A 27,025-nucleotide genomic window follows, 5' to 3' on the forward strand; every position below is an offset into this window, starting at 1 on the left:
GCAGTCCGAGGCGCCGGGCGTCCTCCTGGGCGTCAAGGCGACCGGCCGGCCGGCGCGAGAGCCGACCAGTCCCCGCCGGAGGTCCGCCCCGCCAGAGGGGTCGCTGCAGTGCCGGGGCGAGCCGGCAGGCACCGCGGCCTTCCTCTCGCGCGGGGCGGGCCGGGCCGTGTTGCTGCCGCCGCCTTTGCCGCGTCCGGTGCGGCGGCCAGCGCCGCGGCCAGGCCAGAAGCGCCCTTCCGCCGCCGCCGGCCGCCCCGGCTTCCCCGCTCGGCCCGGCCTGGCGCCGCAGCCCCCGCTCGTCGCGCGCGCCTCGGGGCTGCTGCTGCTGGCGGAGCTGCTGGGCCGCCGGTGGTGCTGCCGCTTCGTCGCCCCCGCCCGCCGCCCCCGCCTGCTCCTCCTCGTCGCCGCGCCGCCGCCCGGCCCCGCCATGCCCGGCCCGGCCGCGGGGAGCAAGGCCCGCGTGTACGCCGAGGTGAACGGCCTGCGGAGCCGCGAGTACTGGGACTACGAGGCGCCCGTCCCCACCTGGGGGTAAGCGGGCCGGCGGGGGGTGGGGGGACGGACGGCGGGAGGCAGAGGCTCCTCGGGCTCTCGTGAGAGGAGCGCGCCGAAGGAGCGGCGCCTCGGTCCCGCTGGCGTCGCCAGGGAGGGGCTACGGAGGGACGGAGCCCCCCGGGCACGGCCGCTGGGTGGGAAACGCCACGAGGCAGCCTCCCTGCCCCTTCGGGTTGGCGGTGCGAGTCCGCCGGGGACGGTGGGTGCGATGGATGGGCTTGGGGGGGGGGGCTCGGGACCCCCGTGGACGTGGTCTGCGGAGCCCCCGCGTGGGACGAGCGGCAGGGAAGGCGAGGCGTTTCCCGCTAAACGTCTGGACAAAGGCTCCTCGGGATGGGCAGCGGTGCCTGAATGGCTGTAATAGGTGGCATTCATCTTGTGGTTGGGTTAAACTGCAGGGGGACTTCACCCTTGGCCGCTTTAAGCCTGGAGGACTTCAAGTCCCAGCATTCCCCAGCCAGCTTTGAAGTCCTCCTGAAAGTGGCTGAAAGTGGGCCAAGGTTGGAGAGCCCCGCGTTAAAGTGTTCTACAAAGTACAACATGCCTGGGCTTCTGAAATGCGCCAGGCTCTGACTTGGCCAAAAGGGATTGTAGCTTGTTAGATCCGTGTGAAAGAGATCCCCCGCTTCTAACCCCCTTCTTTTGTATGACGCTCTTTGGCGGGATGTGATGGGAATGGGGGAGTCTAGATTGGCACACCCACCCCAGGCTCTCTCCAGGTGCTTTGGGACAGCCGCTTCCAACCCCATAATTCTTAGCCCAGATGGAAAAGACTCTCTTAGGCAAGGGTCGTCCACCTTGGCAAGTTTAAGGCTTGTGGACTTCAACTCCCAGAATCCCTGAGCTAACATGACTGGAGGAGGAATTCTGGGAGTTGATGTCCACAAGTCTTAAAGTTGTCAAGGTTGAAGACCCCTGCTCTTAGGAGAGAATAAGAATTGTTGATAAGAGGAACCTTAAGACAATCTAGAGCAGGGATCTTCAACCTTGGCCGCTTTAAGCCAGGTGGACTTCAACTCCCAGAATTCCCCAGCCAGCATTCTGGGAGTTGAAGTCCACCAGGCTGAAAGTGGCCAAGGTTAGAGACCCCTGCTCTAGAGTGCTGTGCCGTTTTAAACATCAGTTCTACGGCAGGAATGAGAACTCTTCTATGCTGCTGAGAAATTTCACCTTTTCTCTCCAGGCTTCCTGTGGCCCTCAGAAGTTACCCTCAATGAATTTGTCCCCACCCCATTTCACATTGCTGGCAATTCTTTTTCTCTCTTTCTTTTCCCCCTTCCCTCCCAAATTAATCTTGGGGTTTGCTGTTGCCCTTTTCAAAGAGCCTCTGTTTGAACCCTTCTTCCGCATCCATATAGGTTCCCTTTCTTCTCCCCACCAATCAGTAGCAAACACGAAGGGTAAGAAGCCTGAGAGGTGGTGGGCTGTCTTCAGCTCATATAATTCGTTTTATTTATTTAAAAGACTTATCTAGATACCCAACAAATGCACCCAAACCCTGGGCAGTTTACAGGCAACAGTAAACAAGGTTAAAAACCATCATGCTGACTGCCGGCTGGGGTGGTTATAGAATTCTCCTTTCCAGCAGGACCAGTCAAGTGAGAGCCTACGGAAGAGGCAGGGCTGTTGCCTCCCCTGAGGATGTCTTTTTACTAGTTCCTCACTCTGAGGAGAGCAGAGGATCTCTCTGTTGAGTCTCTTCTCAGTCATTTTCCTCCCTCACTGTTTGCAGTAATCAAGACGATTATCAACTAGTTCGGAAACTCGGCCGGGGAAAATATAGTGAAGTCTTTGAGGCTATAAACATCACCAACAATGAGCGAGTGGTTGTGAAAATTCTTAAGGTGAGTTCTTACTAGATTCTTATCATGGAAATTAGGAATGTTTATGTTGATACCTAGTATTCCTAGTATTTTGCAACAGATTGATATACAGGTTATCCTTGATTTACGACTGGTTGTAGTCTGACAGCCATAGAACAGGTGCTTTTTGGCCTGTAAAAGCCTTTCTGAGCATCATAAAATGTTGCCCCCCCCCAAAAAAAAATTATATGCCGGGTGACCTGTTTGCATTTACAATTACTGTAATTGCCAAGTGATCTGCAATCATGTCATGATTTGCAATCCTCCCCGCCAGCTTGTGGAGGGAGGGGAAATCCTTCTGCACCCTGGAGGAATGGGCCTCAAATCTGATGAAAATGCTAGCAAAGCCAAGCATTCTGAAGGGCTCTGGACTTTTTCAGAATTCTGAGGCTCAGAACTTTTCAGAAGGCTGAAGGCTTCATTAGCGTTTTCTTCTCCAAAGAAGAAAGTGTTAGTGAACAGCATCCTCTCACAATGGTTCAGAAGGCCCCTTTCTCCAAATGGTGTAATTTTGGGAAGGAGAACCATCCCAAGAATGGGGCCCACCTGTACACTGGAACATGGCAACAGGAAGGTAAGTGGACCTGCACCTGTGGATGGGAAGAGGGACGGCATGCGCTGGGCCTCCCTGAGCCTCCCCCACTGACACTCACATAATGGCCACAATGGGAGAGCTCAGAGTTCGTTCGTCATGTGGGTGCCTCAATTAATGATTACAGTCATGACCAAAATTCCAGGCTCAAGTGGTCATAAATTGAGGGCTACCTTTAGTAAATGAGTTCCCATTTTGTATGCAAATTGAAGTGCTGGTTTCTACCTTTGGGCATAGAAACTTTTATGAAAGAAGTATTTCTCCTGTTTAAAAAAAGGGTAAAACCACATTTGGAACACTTCTGTCATAAAAGCTTCCAGAACAACATTTTCCAGTTTGGAATGATATTACTAGTTTAATTGAATTTTATAAGCACAAAAAGAATAGAGTAGCGTTCTATGTAAAATAGCGAACGTCAGATATTTAAAAGGAGAAATGCATGGCTAATTGCCTTTCAACATGGAAATAATCAGAACTTATACCCAGAATTTCCCTATAACAATGAACTTTGAACCATATTTTACTACCTGTTTGAAGTTTCTGCAAATTTGTTGGTTAAAAGAAAATAGCCATTCTCTTTCACTGCTGATGTTAAGAATAATCATAATTGGAGACCATGTTAAATCAGTCAGTAATTTTTTCAAGAACGAAAATTTAACTCTGCAGAACTGTAAATTAGAATAGGCATGGGGATTTTGAATAGATTTTCTCCAGAGGTTTAATGTAATTGTGAAACATCTTTTCTGTGTAAATATAACTGGCACTGACATTATAGTAGTTTCAATATTAGTAAAATGCTATTTAATTAGATTATTCTGCTGGATGTTGTAGTTCAGTATATGCCTGTAAATATCTCGTTTGCTATCCCTGTCCAACTTAATTTTAAAGCAAAATATATCTAAATACATTTCAGCCCATCAATAGCAGGGGAACATCTTCACAATCTTTTCAGCAAAACATTTTGTAACTATCCAAGCTAACGATTACAAGATCATTGTGGGACGGATCCCCTCCAAATAGCCATGTTGGGAAACTGCTTCTAACTTCTTCCCCCAAATTCCAGAATGTATTACATTTATTAAAATAGTATGGCATTTTAGTTCATGTAGTGTGCAAAAAGGAAGGAATAGAAAAAAGCAGCTGCTTCTGTGTGTCACCTTTTTGGTACAGGTAGTCCTCAATTTAGCACCACAGTTGAGCCCAGAATTTTGGTTGTAATGTGGGTGGTTATGAAATGGGTCCCCCCATGACCTGAATCAATTTTATGACTCTTTGTGATGGTTGTAAAGCATTTTCACCATAGATGTTAAGTGATTCATGTCTTAACCATGGTGAACCATTTGTGAGATGAAATATCTTCCTGGAGAAAAAGTGGACCAGACAAGAAAACCAGGGTTTCCCAGGAAAGAGGCAGCACGTTCCAGGCAAAGGTCCTGATTAAGAGACTGCCCCATCCCAAATTGGGTGAGGGGTGGAGAGGAAGAGGTGAGGATTAGCCACGCTGGAGAATCTTTCAGGATGTGTCTGCTAGGGGAGAAGGTAATCGGTTAGTCTGGCAAGATTCCGTCCATTGGTGGAAGCAAATAAAGGATCGGGCTTGAAGGGATTTCACAGTGCCGTCTTTGGGTTTGGGCCTCAGCGTGTGGCTGCCTAGTGAATGTGGATGTTTCCTATCAGGGTATAGCAAAAAATGTCATAAATCACGATCAAATGAGCCCAGGACTCATTGGAACTGGTAAATTGTAATACGATTGCAGTCAATGCAACTGCTCTTAAATGCTAGCCAGTTGCCAAGCAGCGGAAATGTGATCATGTGACCACAGGGGGTGCAACTTTTTACATAGGTAGGATGTATTTTACAGGCGGCAAAGCACTCTTTCCGAGGCTGTCATAACTTTGAAAGGTCATTAAGCAAGGACTTAGCTGTAGAAGGTTTGCTACAGACCAAAAGTTTTTTCAAAAGTGATACGAAAGTGGGGAGCCCCTATTTTTTGGTCCCCCATCCCTGGCTTACTAAGGATTCACAATCCCCAGTCGCCCTCTAGATCTTTAATTTTTCAACTGTATTTTCTGCTTTTGTGCTGCACCTGCTGGAAGGAAGTGAGGCACCTGAGACCTGAGTTCTTTTTGTGCTCTTTTGTTGGCTCATAATATCAGTATTGCTCAATTGAAAGGAGTTGCTTGTTTGTTTGTTTTTTTCCCTAGAGGACCTTTTCTGCAATTTTTTTTTAACTGCTCAGACTCGGGCTATTTCGGCCAGACCGCTTGCTCTGAATTGTTTCATGTTCGGCCTTTGGGCTCATCCCATGCAGCCCCTGTCTCTCCACGGCCTTGAATCCCTGACATCATGAAAAACAGTTCCTTTTCCTTGGTAGTATCCCTCATTTCTCATGTGAATGTGGTGTTTGTGCTGAATTAATTAGAGTTGCCCTGAGTAGCGTTAAGAGATGGAGTGCTAGACTTGCAGAGATTCAAAAGCAGAAGTCGCTCTGTCTCTTTTTTTCAGCTTCAGACAAGCAGGTGGGCTTTGGTGGTTGAAGTTTTCTAGTCTTATATGGCTACCGTACCTGCTCAATCCTTGATGAGGAATGTTAGATTATGGTTAGTAGGGAGAGGCAGATGAGTTTTGTCTCCATGTCTGACAAAACTGTTTCCCATTATGAGATGGGGAACAGTTAGGCACAACAAATTGTTTATTTATTATTCCAGTTTATGTAGCTGCTTATCTCATATATATGACCAGAATACAACAATTAAAAATGATAAAAAAACAGTACAAAAGCATATTAAAAATCATCATAAAATAAAATTCATAGCCCAGGTAATCCTATCGCTACAACCACTGTGATGGTTCAAGTCTTTTCCTATCATTCATTCATTTTTTTTTCTCTTTTACATGCCTGAACTCTAGGGAAGGAAGAGCAATAGGGCTTCTCTTTCTCTCTGTTCCTCCATCCTCACCACACTGAGTCTCTTCAACAATGCACATACCCTGCTGACCTGCACCTGCTTCCTGTTGTGGCCTCCTGTCACGTGTCTCCCATTCTGGAGTTGCAGTCTGGTCACACATCTTCCATCCTGTGGCTAAAATCCTTTTCCTGTGACTCCTGTCTCTGATCATTGGCCCTGTGCATTCCCCTCAGAGCCCATGTGGGAGCCATTGGACATCGGTTGTGAGCTGCAGCGAGGTTATTCTTAGTGTTGCAAATACTGTAATCGTATTTATTTGATCAGTGCAACAGGTGCTATTCATGCCATTTGACAAAGGATAAATAATTGAAAAGTTAGAATCCTATATGGAACCAAGCCTGTGTTTTTGTTTTTGCAGGAAGTTGGAGTGGCAGACTTCCAAGGTCCCTTCCAGCCTTACCTTTCCCTTCTCCAACCTCATTGTCTTCCTGGGTGGCTGTTCTAATCTTACCTGAAATGATTCTCCTACATCAAATTTAGCTCAAATTAATCTGGTAATTCATGTCTTGGAGAGTTGCTAGAGGCATCCAAGAATTCTGTCAAGATGAATTCTTGAAATGCTGTGTTCTCACTCCCGTGCTGCTAGGATCAGTACTAATAGTGGATTCCTCTTGGATAGGAAGCAATCACTTTATTTGTGTGGGCAAGGGCTTGTGGAGAGCCGTTTAGTGTTTTAGTTTATGCTAGGGAGACGTAGGTTGATTGCTCTTGACCTTGGAGTTCACTTTGGGCCTCCCTCGTAGGGTGACAGTTGGAAGGATCAAGTAAAAGCAGAATATAAATATAAGAAAGATGATCTACCTCAGCTGATTTATTTAAAGACTACTGTAAACTAATAATTCTATCAGCTTGCTGACAAGATTGGTTTGTGTAACTATAACAACACTCAGCTTTCCCTCTGTGCCCACCAAGTTCAGGTCCCACTTGCTCTGAGTAGCTGTGGGAGGCCCATGCCGTCTTTCTGATCACAATTTCTTTGGATCTTGCTGTCCAGCTTCCCCTCTTTCTCCTCTCTTGCTGTTCCTCTCCAAAGCAAGTCTTTCCTATAAGTTGGCTGAAGTTATCTGTTGGCTGCTATGAGTGGAAAACAAGGCGATTTGTTAGTTAAGATGGTGTGTTGGGTGGCCGGGTAATGAACAAGGAGAGACCCTCACGAAACCGTCTCCCAGTCACAAATGATGCTACTGTCTTTCATTAAGTCTGAAAGAAGATTGGACTTTCTGTTGTTAAAAAAGTGACTGAGTTCGGACGCACTGCTTTGAACATTTGTGGGGAAAGGGTGAAGTAAGAAAAAGAGCCAATTTAGTCTAGTGGTAGGGGACCGGGCTAGAAACCAGGAGATGGTGAGCTCCAGTCCCACCTCAGGCATGATAGCCAACTGGGTGATTTGGGGTCAGTCACTCACTCACTCTCAGCCCAACCCACCTCACAGGGTGGTTGTTATGCGGACAGTAGGCGGAGGAAGGAATATTAGGTACGTTTGATGCTTGTGTTATTTATAAACATAATAAAAGGCAGGAGGTGTGTGTGTGTAAAGGAGACCATATTTGCAAAAAAGGCTATGCCTGCACTTTTACAGGAATCATGGGAATGATCTGCATACAGTATATGCATATGGTGCCCTGTCAGGTTTAGAGATAGAGTTTAAGTTTGTATATTAACAAGGGAACTCTTATTTCAAGTTGGAAAGACGGTGGCTGAACCAGATGGGGAGCCAAGGTTGCTTATTTTATCCCAGACAGACAGAAATGTCTGAACCAGCCCTGAATCTCTCTCTGAGGTCATTGCAATTGTCTGTGGTACTGCAGAAAAAGCATTGCCATTTCTCAGCTTACCTGTTCATACAATTAATTATACACCTTGCCCCAGAACAATCTGAAAACAAACCCAGTCTTAATAAGGAAGATGAAAAAACTGCTTTATCAGTGATAGACATAAACATCCCCTAAGCTTCACACTTGTCAGGCAGGTGTGAGAGAGGACCCTGTGAGGATGGCCGTTACTCTCTGGGGCATTCTTACTGAATGGACTGGTCTGGCCTGGCTAGGGGATGATTTAATCTAGGGACACGGGGGGGCAATGACCGTGTTGTGCTGGAGTTCTTGATTCAAGGGAATTGAAAACTGACTACAGCTGAGGGGTATCTTGCAGAGTAAGAAACCGGATTGTAGTAAATGTGGCAATAAATTAGGAGTCCATGGCTAGAGAAACGACTGGAAAGGAGCTCAGGATTGATCGAGGGCATCATTTCTTAGGGATCTTAGAATGGAGCAGTCAGCAGCAATCCAAGCTACTGCTCCTCCTGGGGTGCAGTGGTGGAATTTTTCTGGATTATTTTTTCCTCACAGCTCCTGGGCAGATTTGGTCCATTGGCAAGCGCAGACCTCTTTTGCCACTTTCTGTGCCATGTCAAATGTTATCCTGTTCTGTTTTCTGTGAACAAGGAAGCTGGTGGTCTACAGAGAACTGTGTGCTTCTATATAATTGTCCAACCTTCCATTGGGTTGGAAAGGATGAAAGGGGCTTCTTCAGCTATCTTCTGAATAGAGGGAACTAAACAAGCAACATCCAGGCTGCTGTTTAAAAGCTGCAAAATGTTGATCAGTCATAAAGAAGAGGGAAACTCCTTGTTTCTATTGTGGTTCAATGTTTTCTTTAGTAGAACTAAACTTTAAAATTGATAATTTGGCCAAAGTGTACCTCTTTACTTTGAGGGAATTTAAATCTCCACAGCTAGATAAATTACATCCTATGACTGAAGGACTTGGCTGATAGTCTGGCCGAACATTTGTGTATTTTCTTTGAAAAATCCCAAGGAACAGGAGCATTTTTCTAGAAAGGGGAAAAACTCGGGGTAGGGCAGAGGGGAGGACAACATACCAGTTGCCCTGATAACATTATTTGTGTACAGTAGACCACTTACAAGATTTAATCTTAAGGAATTTACAAACAAGACACTAATGGATATATGCAGAGCAAATCTTGCAAGGCAGGTTTAATGTCACTTTTGATCTGTCTGATTTCAGTGAGGCATTTGACAAAGTATTTCAAATCTTCTGATTAGAAAGCTAGTTAAAAGTAGGCTGAGTGGCATGAAAATTTAGAAGGTACTTGAAATCGTGTGTTTCTTCATCAAGGGAGAGATACTTGGTGGCATCCTACAAGGGTTGACTCATTGCTCATCGTCTTTATTAACGACTTGGAAAGTTGAAAAGAATATTGATCAGATCTGTAGATGACACCATCTTTGGTGGGATACCTAACATCTTAGAGCAGGGCTGTCAAACTTGTGGCCCACCGACCGGATGCATCATGCGCTAGCCATGGCCATGCCCAGTTTAGTGCAGGGGGAGAGGAAAGTTGTGATACGCCACGTGACGCCGCCATGACAATGCGAGTTTGACACCCCTGTCTTAGAGCATCAAAATGAAATTCAGAACTTGTCAGTCTCACCAGGTAGGCCAGACTAGGAATCAACTCTACAGAAAGCTTAAAACTGCTTTTATTAAGAATGTTTATAATAACAGAATCTCACAAGTCTGATTGTGCGGTCTTCCTCCTCTTCCTTAGATACAGGGTAAGAGTTGCCTCACTTGGCAATAGTATTTCTGAAAAAGATCTCGGAGTAGAAGTTAATTGCAACCTGAGTATTATAAGCCACAAAAAAGAGAAATGCAGTTTTACATCGCATTAACAACAATATAGTTTAATTTCCAAAACAGAGGAAATATTTTGCATCAAATATGGAGCCTAATACTCAGCATCATATTTTAAAAAGGATTCCGATAACTGAAAGTAGTTCAGAGAAGAGCATCAGGGATAATTAAGGCAACGTAAATTAGACCTGCAGGGGAAAATGGTGGAATATGAGAAGGGTTGGGAATCCCTTCTAACCATCTCATCCTGTGACCTGAGTCCCATTAATAGCTAGAGAGATTCTGGGTAAACAAACAGACTTCCAACTGCGTAATCCAACTTTGTCGTCTTCTTTTTGAGTCTTTGAATTTAAAGCTCTGCACAGCTCTACTAATTTCCATGACAACGAAGGTCAGAATAGTGAGCAGAGTATTTTTCGGTTACAGCTGTACAAAAATCAGAAAGAGCAGGAGGAATGATGGCTTTTGAGAGAGTTACTAACTAGATTACAGAGTGCCAGAAGAATTCATCAGTCCTGCAATAAAGAAAGCCTTGCCTTTGAGGTGATGGCCAAGAAGCAAAAATTCTGCATATTTGGGGCAAGTGCTCTGAGGGATGATGAAGGAGGAGGATATTCTTGGCAGAGCTGAGGGAAATGGAAGGCAGAGCTGAGGGGAAAGTGGGTGGGATGCAAAGGGCTGCCTGCCGGATGCTCCTGGGAAGAGATGGAGGAGGGCCTTTGCCTGAGGAGTGGTCAGAGTGGAGCCTAACCTATCAAATATGGGGAAGCTGTACTCTTAGCTCATGAGATCCCCCAAAAATAATTTTTAACGGTAGTTTGCTAAATGGCCTACAGTGGCTTGTTCACAGATAACATTCTGAAAAAATTTCACAATTCTAAACTATCACAACTGGGGTTTGTGTCTGAAGTAAAGATGAGAGGCTAATTTATTGTTGTAACATGTTTGCTTCGTCCTTGAAATGTGGTCGAATCTCCAAGCTGTAAGACAACCGGGGTTTTCTGATGGAAGCAAGGCAGAGGTATTTTCTCCCTGCCTCGTTGAGCTTTCATCCCTCTTCTCATTATTTCCTTGTACGGGTAAAAATACACTCAAGTCAAGCTGAACGTTGGGTGGACAGAACTACAGCCTGCCCATTTATGGTCATAAGTCATGATGGTCATAAAGCAGGTCGCCCTAAGACTGGACCCATTTTTAATATCATTTTTGCTTAAATTGTTCTTAAGCGAAGCCATTGTTTGCTGTGGGCCAGTTTTGAAAAAAAAAAAAGAAGAAGCTTGGCTTTGGCAAAAACATGGAATTGTTGTCACGCGACTACGGGACACTGCAAACAGCTATAAACGTAGCCCGGTTGCTGAGCGCCCAAAATACAGTCACACGACCCGGGGGGGGCATCCTAACTTCAGAGCCGGGCAGTAAGTGGCTGGTGGCTGATCCATTGTAGCTGTGAACAATTGCTAAGTTGTGTCATAATAGGTCCTACTACCTGTGTGCAGTTTTCTTTGCCACTGTATCAAACTGATTTGCCATTCTCTTTATCTGCATTATTTGTTTAGGTTTCTCAGTTTAGCTTTATTTGCCTTTATGGCTTAAATGGCTGCTGATTTCACAACAGTGACTGTGAAACAAAAATTAAACAGCAACTACAACCATATCGGTTCAAATACCTCCATAACACCTCCTTAAATAGCACATTTGGCTTGGTGTTCATAGCTGTCTTTGAGCCCAGGGAAAAATGTGCCTCCTTTAAGGCACAGCCGACATCTTGAGACCGTCTGTGCCGCATCCAAGGCACGATTGGCAATTTCGGGTCCGAATGATGCGCAGCTCTTGTTCTCCTGCATTTCCCAGTTCAAGAGTAACATATCTGCCACTAATGTGTGGTAACGATTTCCTCCTCCTGATGTTGTCAACATTGCATCAGCCCAGCTGAATTACTGGCTGCAAAGCAATGCTGAAATAAATCTCATGTCTAATCACTCTTTTGTATTTAAGCCAGTGAAGAAAAAGAAAATAAAACGTGAAGTCAAGATTCTGGAGAATCTGCGTGGTGGAACCAACATTATTAAACTGATTGATACAGTCAAAGATCCAGTGGTAGGTATCAGGATAAATGAAAGACACTGAAATTCTTTGCTTCGCCTGCAGAATGGAATTAGAAGCTTTTAAATTACATTCTGATTTGTATATATTTGTTTTATTTGTCTGTACACAAATTCACACATCTGTTGGGAAAGCTGAATGGCTAGGCTGGGGCCAGATTATCTTGGAGAAGGTCTGACTGTGATCAGCTAAGAATCCTCACTGGCTTGATGGTGCATCCTCCATCTCAGTGCATAGAGAACGGTTGGGTTTGGATTTCTAATTGGTTTCTGAAAGGTTTAATATTCTTTCAGACAGAACTCTCCTTCGGTACTCGAGGTAGGTCAGGAAAGAGGAGGAAAGTATGAGATAATTCAGTACTGCTTACTATATCTTCAATGAGAGAAACCAATTTGGTTTTTTAATTTCAACCAATTGAAAAAACAAACCCTTGAAATAATTAGGAAAATGGACTAGAACAGAGTGTAATTAAATTGAACTGTTCTCTCTTTCAGTCAAAGACTCCAGCTCTGGTGTTTGAATACATCAATAATACAGACTTCAAGGTGAGTCAGCTTGGGAGATGAAATGTGGAGTTGCTCTTCTGGCAGGACAAACTGTGGAGCTTTTAAGGCGGTTTGCAGGAAGCTGACCTGCCAACTGGAAGTTGGTGGTGGCTGTGGTGGCACAGTTCAAAGAAAGCTACGCAGAGCCAGTTTATTGCCTTGCTTGGAGAATCAGTCTTAGGAGACCAAGCAGGGGTCACTCCACACTAATCTCTGCGCGGGAATACTTCGCTTATAGTTACGCTCTTCATTTGGGAACTGGGCTGAATTTTGAAGTGTACAGTAGCTCTGGTGGATTTAGTTCAGGTTTTTGGAAAATTAAGACCAGGCCGTAGAATAGTTAGGATCTGGGACAAGTTTGCTGAACAAAACATTGCAAAAAATTATAATATTTTTTTTTTAGAGAGAAAGCCAAAAAGAATCAGCTGCGTTTTTACTGTAAGAAATCCTCAAGCTGGGAATGAGCTCACAGAGACATCAGCAGCTGTTTAATAGGAACAGATAATTATGAATAAAATTGCACACCTAAAGGAAATTTGGAAGAAGAGCAGCAGGTCTGGAGTGGAAAAAAAATGGAACTCTATAATTTTTTTAAAAAGAATATTGATATCGTGGTTGCATTAGAAGCTACATACATTGTAAGAATATTATAGAGAGAAGGAACGCAAGTTTCAGTGAAATAATCAGTGGATATAAAATCTAATGGAAATACCAGTGAATGTGCCTTCAGATAGAGGGCATGGAGTCTAATAAATTAGAAAACTGGAGTAGAACAGATACCTCCACAGGATTATTGAAATTAAAATCCAGCAAGCCAGAAGGATATTCTGCTTGAGTTTCCAGGGGTCGTTTTTGTTAATGAGAGAAATGGGCTGGCCCAATGGTCATGATGGGTTTCTTCTACTGCCATTAATGCTAGTTGGGCAAATACCCAATGCCCAGATCTCGGAGGCAGAGGGTCTTTTCCACATTCACAGCCTGCTTCTTGAGGTTGTGGGTAGCAAGTATTGGGGAAATGAACCCTGTTTTGGTATCCAGTTCAGTTCACTAGCCCTGGTCATACAAAAGAAGTTGGCTGCCAGTGTAGCTAATTAATTAGCGAAAGAAATGAATTTCTGAAGAATGTTATCCAGTCCAGGTATATATAAATATAATACAATATATTCTGGCAGAATTAGCTGACGTTAGCAATTTGGACTGGTAAGAAAGCAAGAAATCCAATGCATTAAAACAATCCAATTTTGTTTTGAATAAAGGAAGCCAGTCAGATCAGCTGTTAAAGAATAAATACATGAAGAGGTTGCTGAAGGATGTGTTTTGTATCTGACTTAACTGAGTATACCGATAGATGCATAAACCCATTTTCTTCCCAAGGAAGAATCTGGGGAACCATGTCTGAGAGAGGCAATGAAGTGAAATTCTAAATACTTGGATCCTTCCAGAGCTCAAGTATGACACATTTGGCCATAGAATAAGCATCTGTGCCACTTCCCCAAGCTGACATTTTGAAGGTAGCCATGGAAGCTATGCACTTCCAGATTTTAAAGTTTTTGTGGATGAGTGTAAAGGTGGAGGTGATCAGGGTGGATATTGTATTCATAAATCTGGCAGGGTTTGGATAAGAGAGCAATGTCTTCTATGGGTTGTAAGTTTTAATTGTGTACCATCCTGACTCATTTGTGAGGGGGCTGCACAAGAATTGCGTAAGTAGAGAATAGATAAATCATTTTAAGAATGGAGATAAATTAAGGTCCTTAATTACCCTCTCTGCAAATGGTGCCATTTAACTTTTTGTCAGTAAATTAGGTGAGGGTTGGAAGCAGGGCAGGGGCAACATTGCTGTCACTACAGTGGAGATCCGATTAAGGGGTTAACGATGTCTATCATAAGTGTTACTTCTATCCTCCCCTGCAGGATAGAAGTATTTCCTTTACAGGGGCACCATAAGCATTGGTGGGCAGGTTTTGGTGCCTTAAGTAGCAATTTAAAACAAAGCTCTAGGTATATTCTGGGTTCTGACTGTTTTGTATTAATACAACTTCTCAGCTGTAACCTGTTAATGTTGCATTCATCGATGGTCAGCTCTGCATGCGGAGATTTCCCTACCCCAATGCCCTGTTAGAGTGCCAGCTTGTTTTTACCTAACCACTTGGCAATCTTTCCAGCACAAGTTCTCACTTTAAGCACCCCACCTATCTCCATGGGAGCTTCACCAGATTGCAGATGGTGGGTAGAGAAAACAAGCTTTAGGATCCTCCTGCCCCGTACCTTGCCTTTCCAGGCTCATTTGGGGCTTTGTCAGTCTCCTCTTAGGGCTCTTGCAGTCCGTGCGGACACCTTGCTGAATGCAGAAGAGCATCTGCAGCCACCCAGTCGGAGGATCTAAGACGTAAAAGGTCCTGGAGTCACAAACCTGACTTATCTTTTCTTGTGTTTCTTTCAGCAACTGTACCAAATTCTAACGGATTTTGATATTCGGTTTTATATGTATGAATTGCTCAAGGTGAGTGTTCACAATTTTAATTATTAGAAATTTTAAACTGCCTAGTAGCAGAAGTTCTTCGTGCGGTTTAAATGAGGGAGCAGCCATTTACATTCATAGTACCTAAATTTAAGTCTACCGAGAGTGGGAGTTGTGTAATGATCACAAATCACTTTTTAAAATTTTCTCCAAAAATAAAGAGAAATTGGAAAGTTTGTAGTCAGGCTTGAGAATGACGCCAATGTCTTTGCTTCAGCATTAAAGGCATGCAAACGTTGGTTGAGATCCAAAACGTGGCAGAATCAGAACTGAACACATGTGGGGTCAAAGCCTTTGGTTGGTTCATATATCGCTCTAAGTTATCTTTAGTCTATTGAGTAAACTCCCAACTGACCTAGTTTACATAATACTCCAAGCTTTAGAGAATAATTCACAATTAAATTTATGGAGCCAAGGTATCAGGTTCTGTCTGTAGAGGGATGCACTCAATTAATGGACCTGGGTACAGATCTCCAGAATGGCCATGCTTTGAATCCCCAGTAATTTGTGTCATTTTAGACTTTATGCTTCTGGACAATGCTTTGTTCCCAGGTCAGTTAATTTTGCATAGGATGGAGCTATGGCACAGCCAGTGCAGCCGCCCCCGCCACACCCCCTTACATTTTGATTTTCTCCTCTGTCCCACTCAGTCCCAAATACCGTATTTTTCGCAGTATAAGACGCACCTAACTTTTGGGGAGGAAAACAAGGGGGGGGGAAATCTGCTTCTGCCTCCCAGCAATTTGCCTCCTTGCAGCAAACAGCAAACAGCCTGGTCAGCTTCAGCTTCTTGAGAACAGGTTGTTACTGCCCGGTTGAGGAGGCTCCCCGGAGTAAGGGCTGGACGTAGATCCCGAGAGCAACTTTCCCTGCTCAGATGCTGGGAGATTGTTGTGCCCAGTCTGGGTTTGCTCAGGCTAAAATCTGGACAACATTGGCCCATAGTTACTCTCTCAGGAGCCAGAAGATAGTTATTTCTCGAAAGCATTGATACTTGGAACTAGGTGTCTAGCCAGATATGATGCCAAAGGAAGGGATAGAAAGAGAAGGGAAAAAGATGAGCCATCGGGCAGAGAGCAGCATCAAGCCCATTGGATGTGGGTCCAAACTGGGAAAAAGGCAGGCTGGTCCTGGGGAGTTGCGGGGGGCCCGGGGAGCTGGTGAAAGGGCTCTCCCATCTGTCCCCCTTAACTCTGCCGGCTTCTCAAATGGCCTTGGGAGGGGGCTTCGCAGTCTTGAACCGGTCTTGGACTGGCTGCTGATTCCTTTGGGAGTGGGGCTGGTGCTTGGTCGTGCCTCCCAGGTTAACCATTATGCAATATTTTTGACCTTTTTTTGTGCTTGATTTTTGTAATTTTTTTTAGTATTGTTATTTATATGGCCCAAAGCATTTGGAGTTGGGCAGCATTATCAGCATCCTTTCTAAGCAAATATTTCTTGCAGGCCTTGGATTACTGTCACAGCATGGGGATCATGCATCGAGATGTCAAGCCCCACAATGTCATGATAGACCATCAACAAAAAAAGGTAATGTGTCAGTGTGTGCTCCCTTCAAAATCCAAGGGTACCCGAAGAGATCTTGAGGCTGACATAATGCTTCTGAAAGGCCTCGGAGGGCCCCGTCACCCTCCCACCCCCGCGCATCACAGATGGGGGGGCACAAATACCTCCAGGAGTAGAATCTCCATTGATTAAGTTACTTAACGACGTCAACTATATAAAACTAATAAAAGTATATCAATAAGATGGAAAGAAAACAGTAGGACATGTTCAGAGTAAGTCATCACCCCTGCAGTTAAACTCAATCTGATCTAAATATTTTGTCCTCTTCAAAATGTCCTTCCTCGCAAAAAGTAAAACGGTTTCTCTTGGATGCTCCAATATTTTTGAGAATCAGAAGGGACCTTGGAGGTCTTCTAGTCCAATCCCCTGCTCAAGTAGGAGACTCTATACATTTCAGACAAGTGACTGTCCAGTCACTTCTTAAAAACCTCCAGTGATGGAGCAACCGGGATTTCTGGAGTCAAAGCTGTTTCACTGGTGAATTGTCCTCACTGTTAGAAAGTTTCTCCTTAATTCCAGGTTGATTAGTTTCCATCCATTGTTTCTTATCCTGCCCTGTGGTGCTTTGGAAAATAAGTTGACACCTCCTCTTTGTGGAGCCTCTCAAATACTGGAATACTGCTATCATATGTCCGTCCCCCCCCCCCAAGTTCTTAGAGTCTAAATCAGACTCTAAGCAAGCAGCCTTTCCTGCAGAGTAGAGTTTGCAGTCAAGATGAAAGTGTTGGCGCTCCACAAGTGCCCAGCCTTTCCTAAAGTGGAGCTCCGTGAAACCTCCTAGGTCTTACATGGGGTCCATTTATTCAGAATGAGCACTAGAACAAGCTCTTTGGAGATGTTGAGGCCTGTAAGTTTGTTAAATATTTCTCCAACGGGGAAGCTGATTTGCATTGAGCCAGCTGCCTCAAAGGCTCCCCACGTGTAAGGAATGCAGTGTCGTCTGGAGCAGCTCCTTTAGACCTGGGTGAGCTGGGAGCTGGAGAGAGAATCCGAGAGATGAGGTTCGGCAGTTGGATTGCCGGTTGCTCGTCTTCCGGAGCAGGTTCGTGCCTGGGAGTCCTGAGCTACACATTAAATGGCACAAATTCCACACTTATCTGCCTGTTTCCCTCCCTCTGTTTCATGTGAAAATGTGAGCGGCAGAGTAGCTGATCACCGTGTTAGAAGACTGCCGTATGCCAGTTCTCTGCTTTATTCTTCAGAAAAACCTGAAGAAAAGAAAAGAAAAACCATTTGTGGAAGAAAATATCAAACCATAGACTTAAAAATATAATTTGCAAGAGAAGGGAAAGATAAACTTATAAAATTAACAAAAAATGAGAAGCCAAACAGATAAGAATGATCAACTAAAACGAATTCATGAAAACAATAAACCAGTTATGAACATGAAAGTATTTTCACCACTACCTGCAGTGGATAGCTGGTTGCCCCCAGTCCTCCTCTGGGAGACTATTTCATAACAACAGCCATATCTTCCTCCTCCCCTCCCCTCCCCCCTTTTGATTCAGATTCCATTGTCTGCCGAAAGCTGGTGGAACCCAGGAAAGGGCAAGAAGCCTAACAACAGAGCTGGATAAGTTACCAGTCCTGAGTGTTTTAGCCACTTGGGTCTCCACTGACCTAGGCAACTGGAAGGGACAGAAATAGCAACTGGGGATTCTCTGGTCACATCTTGCTATTAGTACTTCCTCTTGTCAAAAGTTGGAAGGAGGAATTTCTTGACATGGGAACTATGAAGTAGTGAAATTGCTTGCCTCCCAAAGTTGTGAGAGGTCTATTGTCGCAGGTTTTTAAGAAAAGATTGGACAACCATTTGTCCAAGATGGTCTGAGGACTCCTGCCTTAGGCAGGAGGTTGGATTAGAAGAGGAGGTTGGGTTGCTTCTAGCCCCTTGGTTCTCCAAGTCTGTAAGGCCCTCAGATGACCAGATTCTCATCCCTGAACTAACCAGCCCATAGATTCCTTTTCTCTTTAGGACCCAGCCATCCCTGCGCTTCCCCAGCAGATCTCCTGGCCCTGTTTGGCACCTTCCTTTCCCGGTCTTTGTCTCCATTCAGGCCAGGAAAACGGGCTTTCTGCCCCTTCCTGCCACGGGAATGTTGGGTGCTCCTGGTTTTGCATTAGGAGGAGATCCTTGGGAATGAGGTGGGAAACCCAGCTTGTGCTTAGAGGCAGACCTGGGGTCTTGCAGAGGCTTTCTCCTTGCAGTTGACTGTGTGGCTAGAGGCTGGTGGGAGCCTCCTGGCTTAGATGGTCCCCCACAGGCAGATATCTGGTCCTTGTTTTCTAACAGTGAACTTCCTGCAGGTGAGCCTGATGAGTTATATGAGTCATCCAGCAATTCTCAGTCAGACTGGTAGCACAAGGCTAAATGTCTAAGGCCGCTGCAGCTGCTGGGCAGTCTTCATTTGCCAGAGTGTAACGGAGCAGCTGAGCGTTTTGTCTGTTCGCAGTTGCGGCTGATAGACTGGGGCTTGGCAGAATTCTACCATCCAGCTCAGGAATACAACGTCCGGGTAGCTTCAAGGTACTTCAAAGGGCCAGAGCTTCTCGTGGACTACCAAGTAAGATTTGCCCTCGTTGTGGGTCTCGCTCTGAGAAACTGATGTGTGCCAGTGCTACTTTCCACCCTTCCCCACAGAAAAAAAGGGCTAGCGGGATTTGCCACAAATTTATAAAGAATGGAAATGTTAAAATAGATTTAAAATATGGGACAACAACTCATGAGATCTCATGGAAAGACACCGTGCTGGTTAGTGTGCCTTTTGTAGCGGCCATTTTCCCCCTCCCCGCTCAACTAGTATAGCTTAGATACCAGGAGCTTCAGTTGTGCGCTGGCAAAAAACCTTTTTTTAGGAATATTTGGGAAACAGTTGAGTATCATTTGGTGGTGGTACAGATGTGGTAGCCCCACCCCAAACTGCCTTGTCGTGTCCCTTAGGCCGGAACGTTGGATCTTTTCCAGCCTGCTAGAAACGGGAAGACCAGTTCTCTTTCCAAATCAGTTACTGGCATCAGTGCTTTTAGCCATCTGAACCATCGAAAACCACCTGGCCCCAGACTCCTCCTAGGTGTGCAGGAAATACCTGGTTGCCAAAGGAGGTCTTGATGACACCGGGTGGGAGGGAAGCAAAACAAGGGCCTTAAAGATATGAGGGTTCCAGGTTATTGGTCCACTGCTCGGTCCTCTTTGCCGCGTTAGAATTAGAATTCTTTATTGGCCAAGTGCGATGGGACACACAAGGAATTTGTCTTGTTGCAAATGCTCTCGGTGCACATAAAAGAAAAGATGCGTTCGTCAAGAGTCAGTTAGAGGGTAATTCTGAACGCACTCCCTCAGGAGCTCTGCAGCGGGAGCATCATCCTTGAACCTTGGGTAGGTTTGGGTAGAAGCCCGGACAAAGGGAAAGGAAACTAGGAGGTAATATCAGCACAGAAGAGGCAACCGGCCCCGGCTGCCTCGGGCCAACCCGAGTATGTGCCACGTGTCCCTGATGTGCATTGAAGGCCTCTGGGAAACCGGTGGTGGCCGTCCAGTCAGGTGATTTTACACCGCCTGGAGGGAGACGCAGAGAGCCGTGGCTGGAATTCAGTTTTGAAACCGCTGCCTTCCCTGGTGCTGGAACAGAACTCTTATATCAAAGGTGACAAAGGGGGACAAAAATTGAGCTGAAAGGGATGTTTTCATAGTGTTGTTTCTGCTGTTTCCTCTCCTCCCCAGATGTATGACTATAGTTTAGACATGTGGAGCTTAGGCTGTATGCTGGCCAGCATGATCTTCCGGAAAGAGCCCTTTTTTCACGGTCAGGACAACTATGACCAGGTGAGAAACAGTGGGGCAAGGGCGGCTGGGGTCTCCACCACCCGCCTTCTGCCTCCCAAGATTTGCCGTGCATTTTACTGGAGATCAAAACCGGACCATCTCTGAGTCAGGCGAGACTCTTCGGGTGGCAGCCCCAATGGCGGCTCTCTTGGGGAAAACTGTAATGGAGGTGCTTTTTTTCTGGGCTTCTGGGGCGCATCCCCCGGGGCTACTTTTGCCATGGGATGCCCTGAATGGTTCTGAAACAGCCCGAGAAAGGCGACTTGCTTTATGGCACAGGAAGTAAACGAGAGGTTGGCGGGGGGAACTCAGTGTACTGAATCGGAGAACCTGCTTGGTCTACCAAGAACCACTTTGGAATAGAGATGATTGAGGCTTGAACCTGGGAGCATGTTTCTCCACAGACCATACTTGGCTATAGCTCTTCTCTATCGATGGGTGAGAATAACGTCCAGAACTATCAAGCTGACTGGAGAAAGAGGAAAAATCCTGCATGCAAAAGTTGTATTGGCTCAGGAAAACAGATCATTAACCTTTCCGGATTCTCCCCGTGGAAGAGCAGAGCGGGGCCTGTTATTTGTTTTTCTGGTGCTACACACCTATATTCTCTGTTGCAGTTGGTTCGCATCGCAAAGGTTCTGGGTACAGACGAATTATATGGTTATCTGAAGAAGTACCATATAGAATTGGACCCCCACTTCAATGATATCTTGGGACAGTAAGTTTATTGTGGAATATTTCTCCTCTTGCATTTCCCAGACCGGTGCCCTTAGTATGAAAGATGACACCAAGTGAGGTGGATTTTCCTGGCAGGCCGACCTTTTCTGAGTAGGTGCAGCCTTTCCTTCTTGTGGGAGGATTTCCAAATCCCATACGGCCATTTCTGTAGTCTGTGGAATTCCGGTGCTCAGACTCTCTAAGTTCTTTTTCCTCTTCCGGTTTCATGAGGTTTTAATTTCATGGCAGCCTGTGACTGTCTTGATTGCATCGCTTACTTTGGGATGCCAATAAACGCCACGAGGTATTTGTTGAGGTCTATAGATTGTTGATTGAATCCCCCGGAATTTGGCTCTGCAATTTTTATGGGAATTCCAGATTTCAACATTTCTGGATGTATTGATAACATGAAACGAATATATGTGTAGGGTGCTTATTTTTTTCTTTTCTATTCATTTGTGTCCAATTCTCAGAAGCTGCCTGGACAAATTCCTGCAATTTTTTCGGGAAGGTTTTCAGAAGTGGTTTGTCATTGCCCCCTTCGTAGGGCTGAGAGAGAGGGAGTAGCCCAAAGTCACCAGCTGGCTTTGTGCCCAAGGCAGGATTAGAACTCATGCTCTCCTGGTTCCTAGCCTAATGACTTAACTACTATACCAAACTGGCTTTCGTGATGTTGATAAAAAAAGTTTAAACTTCTTGGATTGGATTGGTTTAGTTTACTTTACTTTATTGTCATTGCACCTCGTACAATGAAATCAAACACCTTCAGTGCACATCGTGACCATGACATTAAACACAAACACACATCCTTCACACTCCACACATTGAACCGGAAACCCCCGACCCACACCAACACTGCACTACGCAGTAGAATTCAACAGAGCTGCTGCCCTGGGATAGAAGCTGCTTTTCAGCCTGTTTGTCCTTGTTTTTAACATCCTGTACCTTCTGCCAGATGGTAATAGTTCAAAAAAAAAGGTTTCCCAGGATGAGATGGATCTTTGAGGATGTTTTGAACTTTCTTAAGGCAGCGGGAGCTCTAAAGCTCTTCCAAAGAAGGGAGAGGGCAACTAATGATCTTCAGGGCAATGACATTCACCCTCTGGAGTGCTTTTCCTATCTGCCATTGATTAAATCAGAAATAGAGTTGTCGCAAAGGTGCTTTTTAAAGAGGCAACTGGACTTCCTTGTTTTTTGTTTTGAAGACATTTCACTTCTCATCTAAGAAGCTTCTTCAGCTCTGATTGGATGGTGGGGAATGGAAGGGTTTATATTCCTTGCAGACAGCTGGTCATTTCCATTCTGTTAGAGAGTCATTGAGGCCACTTGGAGGTTTTATCTGTGTCCTCAGGGTGAACCCTGAGAATCTCTATAGACGATTACAGATAAGAGTTCTGCACTGAATGAGGGGCTGGGCTCATTGTTGTTAATGGCCCCTCTTCAACTTTGATTATGCACCATGCTGAATTGTTTCCCTTTGGCTTTTTTTAGCTGTGATGTCCATAGTTAATTTTGGGCTATGTGTAAAACAGGAACTAACTCTAAGATGTTAGAATCATGGTGTCAATCATTATGTTACACTACACAAATCACAGATAGAACAACCAGATGGAGTGAATGTGTGTGGCTTTGCCTCTCCAGGGTTCTTAGCAATCTTTGCCTGTAGAAGGCAGTAACCAGAATGTTTCTTATGGGATCAGAGAGACCCAGTGAGCAACTGGATAATTTCCACAAGCATTACATTCAGTATTTAAAATTCTCACGGAAACCTAAAACTAATGAAAACTCTGACCTCAGATACTGCAATTGCTGTTCAGGTTTCATTTCATTTTTTGAATTGGGACTTGAAGGGAGACACAGAGTATAACCCACGCTTACTCTAGCTTTCCAAGGTAGTGTTGGAAGGTTCAATAGTAGCCCATAAATCACCTGTTTTGTTGTCATAATCCTTAGTTTTACCTTTTTTAAAAAATTGGTGTTGTGTTTGACTGTATTGTATTGTGGTTTTTCCCCTTGGGAATACCACAGTATACAATATGAAGAAATTGATATTGTATACTGTGGAAGATAGTTCCTATTTGACAGATGTTTCGTATTTAACGCGAGAAGCTTGAGAATTGGGCTTAATGTACTTTCCAGAACACATATTAGGTTTGCCGGCTAGTTAAAATGTAGGTTTAAATGAATACCAGAAAAATATTGCAAGAAGCAGCTGAATTATTTCTGTTATTGTGTTGGCAAAAACTAACGGCCAAGAGAATTTTATATTGTGGCGCTGTAAAAAGGAAAAGGTAGCTTTGCAAAAGAACCCAACTTGCCAACTGCATTGCTCAGCATCTGTTTTCCTGCACCTGCCTCCTCCTGCTCAGCCCTGGCTTCTCCCCTCTGCTTTCAGGCACTCGCGGAAGCGCTGGGAGAATTTCATCCATAGTGAAAACAGACACCTGGTCAGCCCAGAAGTCTTGGACCTTCTGGACAAACTCCTGCGATATGACCATCAGCAGAGATTGACGGCCAAAGAAGCCATGGAACACCCCTATTTCTGTAAGTTTTGAGGGGAGGCATGGAAATGTCTGATCCAGCATTTCTCTATCAGAAATGCTGGCTACCAACTGCTTTTCTTTGGAAACTCCAATTGCTTTGCTATGTGGGAATATTTTCAGAAAGTCTTCCACATTCATATTTTGCAAAACCATTTTATTTCGATCCTTGATTACCAAAGTGTCACCAGAGGCTGTTGCAGCAGAAAGATGGGCCTGCTGTCTTAGAAATAAGTATCCCAAAGATGTGGGTAAATTTAGATGAAAAACTGTTTGGAAGACATGTTTTAGAGTTCAGGATGCAGCCCCGATCTTTGAAAATACAAGATGTTCTAAGGGGGCTAAATGTTTGATTTGATTATGTTAATTTAAATGTATTTGGGTTTTGGAGTATGTATTCTCGTAACTGAAAGTTTTAAGTTTCAATTTTCTCCTGCTACATGCATTACAGTACAAATCAAGACTAGTCGCTAAAGTCCTTATTCTTAAGCAGATTTAGATTTAAAAGGCAATGACAACCTCTGAGGTAAATCTTTTCAGGAATGGCATTTTGAGTCTCCCCGTTCAGCCTCAGGAGACAGCAGGAAGGCCCAGGCACTAGTGGAAAATAGGCCGCCAGGGACCCTGTTTGGACTGAGGAGCTCAGCTTCTGTTGGAAAGTCTCTTGCTGAGTTGCTTGGGCTTGTTTGGTATAGACACTTACGGGTTCACATCAACAGTTCCTCGCCATTGATGGTTAGCTGAAAGTGCCAAGGTAGCAAGCAGAAGAAGAATGGGGGAGTGCATAAGACCAGAAGAGCATTGTAAAACTAGAATTGTCCGTGCCAGGGCTTTGTTTCAGTCAGTCTGCAAAGCATTGAAAGTTACAGAGTGAACAATGTTATGTACCTAGAGACTGCCCATTGAATAGTACGTTAGTACAGCTTCATTTATTTCATTTGAAGGCATTAAAATAGTTTAAAGCAAATTCTTAAAAACTCAAAAGTTCTAGGGATACCCCTTGGTTTCATCACAGATGATCTTAGTGTCTGATACTATTCTTCTAAATATGAACTACCTAAACGAAGTCAAGGGTGAATTCTGGCTGAAGAGCATCGTTTCCCCTCCAAATTGCCAGGTGTGGCAGGTCTCCTGGCAGAAATGTTTGCATTGGATAAGTCTTGCTGGTTGGGTTTCTTGGAGCTCCAGGCTGGAAATATCCGCTACCCCAGAGCAGAGCCGGGTGTATCACGGTGGGTTCTTTGGCTTCCAGCAACTCTCCTCTCTTTATCTCCTCAGACCCAGTTGTGAAGGAGCAATCCCAGCCTGGCTCTGACAGCCCTGTGCTCTCCAGTAGCCTCACAGCCACACGATGAAGTTTGGGTAACAACGGGTAATTCCAGAGGTTTACAGATAAAAACACACCCTTCTGTCACCTAAGGAAGGGATGAACCCAGCCCCTCTCTGCTCAGCAGAAGCCTCATCTTGAAGAGAGCTAAGGCTTAGCTGCCCTCTCTCTTCAGCACTTGTGGCTATCCCAACTTTCTTTGTGTGTTACCAAAGTCCTGATCCCAATGGCTGTGTAAGATTTACATGGATCCGAGGGTATCCAAAGGTCTGCATGACTGACTCTAGGATGATTCTGCAGTTTCCTAATCTGCCTTTCCTAACCTCCCGTTGGGCCACCTTCGTTTTCTCCCCTCCCATGTGCACTGGGATGTAACCTGTCTGCCTAGAGACAGACCCTGCTCGGGTCATTAGCGAGTGCAGACCTGTGCACGGGGAGGCCTCCCCTCCTCTTCGGTGGTTTGGGCCCTTCACCCCCCACAAACAAGAAGTCTTGGTAATGAATTGAGTCGGTCAAGTTAATCTGCATCAAGACCCATTCAAAACAGGCAGCCATTGAGGGAAACCCAGTTACTTTTTTCCCTTGTAGGGAACTGCCAGCCTGAGCTTGAAGAAAAGTTGTTCTTTGAGACGGAACAAGAGCTTTTTTCTAGTGAGGCATGTTCTTATTGCTAAAAAAAAGCCAACGGGGCCATTCCCATCAATGTCAAATTTAGCATTGCTTTGACAACAGCAGGTTTGAATATGTGAAGAAGCAAAGAGGAGGAGTTTCTGCCAAGAAAGCAGTCAGATTCTGGAAGCAGAAACCGGGGGTCGCTCAGAATTGGCCTGCAACAAATGTGCCCTGTCGCATTTGCACATGTCCAGCCCTGCCTTGGAGCCCTTGGGGTGCAGTCCTCTCCCTGGGGGTGGGTGTGTGAGATGCTCCTTTCGGTTTCTTCCCCCTCCCCCTCCCCCCATTGGGTCTCTTTTGAGCCCTTTAGTTCAACCCCACCTTTGGGGAGATTATATTGTGTGATTCTGGTGACTTCATAAACCCAAATTCACACATTTTTGGTCACCATGCCTAAATGCAGAATTTTTTTTCTTGATTACATTGTCAGATATTTAATTTTAAATGATGCAGTTAGACTGTTTCTATTTGAAGCATCTGTTTACATTCCATATCCCAGTAATGATATGTTGGCATTGACATCAGGTCAGGTCCATTTGTACGATTCACTGGAACCAATAAATCTCTATGTACAAACTTGTGTTTTCCTTCCTCTCATCTCCGAAGCTTCACTGAAGGGAAAGGCCGGTTTGGGTTTTGCGTGGGGTTTTAAGAGGAATGTCCTCCATTTAGCATTTAGCTGAGTTTGGCAGACCAATTCGGTAGCTGCTTTCCTGGACAGTCCACTCTGGTTCCCAGCTATTTGGAGTTTCTAAAGGGTGCAAGAAGGAAAAGTCTTCCGCAGGCTCTCAAAGTAGTCTGAGCTGTGGCTCTTTCTCTCTTGCCTTTGTGGTTTGCAAGTTTGTTTTAAAACAAAAACACCTTTATTAAAGATGTATAAATTCCTGATGTTATTAATACATTTATAAGTTTCTTTTTTTCCCCTCTGCCTGGGAAGAATGAGAATGAAACTGCTATCTCCTGTAGCTCAGGCTGTTTGAAGCAGCCCTTATTTGTGTAGTCAAGTGTTTCAGGATCTAGAACAGTGGTCACCAACCAGTCGTCCGTGAGAAAATTTTGGTGGTCCGCAGAGAAATGTCACCCCAAAGCACACACACACACCCCAGAAATTAATCCAGGCTGCACGGGAACACAAGGCTGTGCCACCCACATGGTCCCCAGGAACGCAAGGCTTGTGTCGCTTGCGTTGCGAAGAACAGGAGGGAGGGGGGGGAGGGAAAAAAGGGTGGAGGGGGGAACTTGCCCCACTCGTTTGGCCTGGCCACCGGGCTGCTTCTTTCCGCTTCTTTCTTCTTCTGCTTTTGGCTGCACGCAAGGAAAGCAGCAAAAGTCTTCCTTTCTTTCCCCAAACTCCACCAGAGATGAGTCTTTGGGACCCTGCAAGGCCTCCTGCTCCAAGAGGCTGCGCCAGCAAAGACTCATCTCTGGCAGAGTTTGGGGGAGAGAAAGAAAGACTTCTGCTTTTCCTTGCATGAAGCCAAAAGAGTCTCTTCTTTCTCTCCCCTCTCCCCCCGAACAGAGCTGGAGACGGTATCCTGCGATCCCAAATAAAGAACGATCGATCGGTAGGAAAACGGGA

The 27,025-nt window shown here is 45.1% G+C and overlaps 1 protein-coding gene across 1 annotated transcript; it reads left to right on the forward strand.

Moving 5' to 3' along the window:
- The first annotated feature begins 42 nt into the window (after positions 1 to 42).
- Positions 43 to 26,022, forward strand: CSNK2A2 (casein kinase 2 alpha 2). The gene is made up of 11 exons (XM_026714468.2): positions 43 to 531; positions 2,288 to 2,399; positions 11,631 to 11,732; positions 12,233 to 12,283; positions 14,727 to 14,786; positions 16,248 to 16,331; positions 18,821 to 18,931; positions 20,089 to 20,190; positions 20,808 to 20,908; positions 23,303 to 23,451; positions 24,726 to 26,022. Exons 1-11 carry the CDS (start codon positions 428 to 430, stop codon positions 24,800 to 24,802), a joined length of 1,053 nt encoding a protein of 350 aa, XP_026570253.2. The 5' UTR covers positions 43 to 427; the 3' UTR covers positions 24,803 to 26,022.
- Positions 26,023 to 27,025: the final 1,003 nt, after the last annotated feature.

This window comes from Pseudonaja textilis, chromosome 11, assembly GCF_049901715.1.
Source record: "Pseudonaja textilis isolate UNSWEBS1 chromosome 11, rPseTex1.2, whole genome shotgun sequence".
NCBI classification, from domain to species: Eukaryota; Metazoa; Chordata; class Lepidosauria; order Squamata; family Elapidae; genus Pseudonaja; species Pseudonaja textilis.

What these genes read in the sequence shown, in the direction of transcription:
- CSNK2A2 (XM_026714468.2), top strand. Translation starts at nt 428, where the DNA reads ATGCCCGGCCCGGCCGCGGGGAGCAAGGCCCGCGTGTACGCCGAGGTG. An exon ending in GTCAGGACAACTATGACCAG is followed by an intron (nt 20,191 to 20,807) that starts GTGAGAAACAGT and finishes TCTCTGTTGCAG; the next exon opens with TTGGTTCGCATCGCAAAGGT. An exon ending in CATGGAACACCCCTATTTCT is followed by an intron (nt 23,452 to 24,725) that starts GTAAGTTTTGAG and finishes TTATCTCCTCAG; the next exon opens with ACCCAGTTGTGAAGGAGCAA.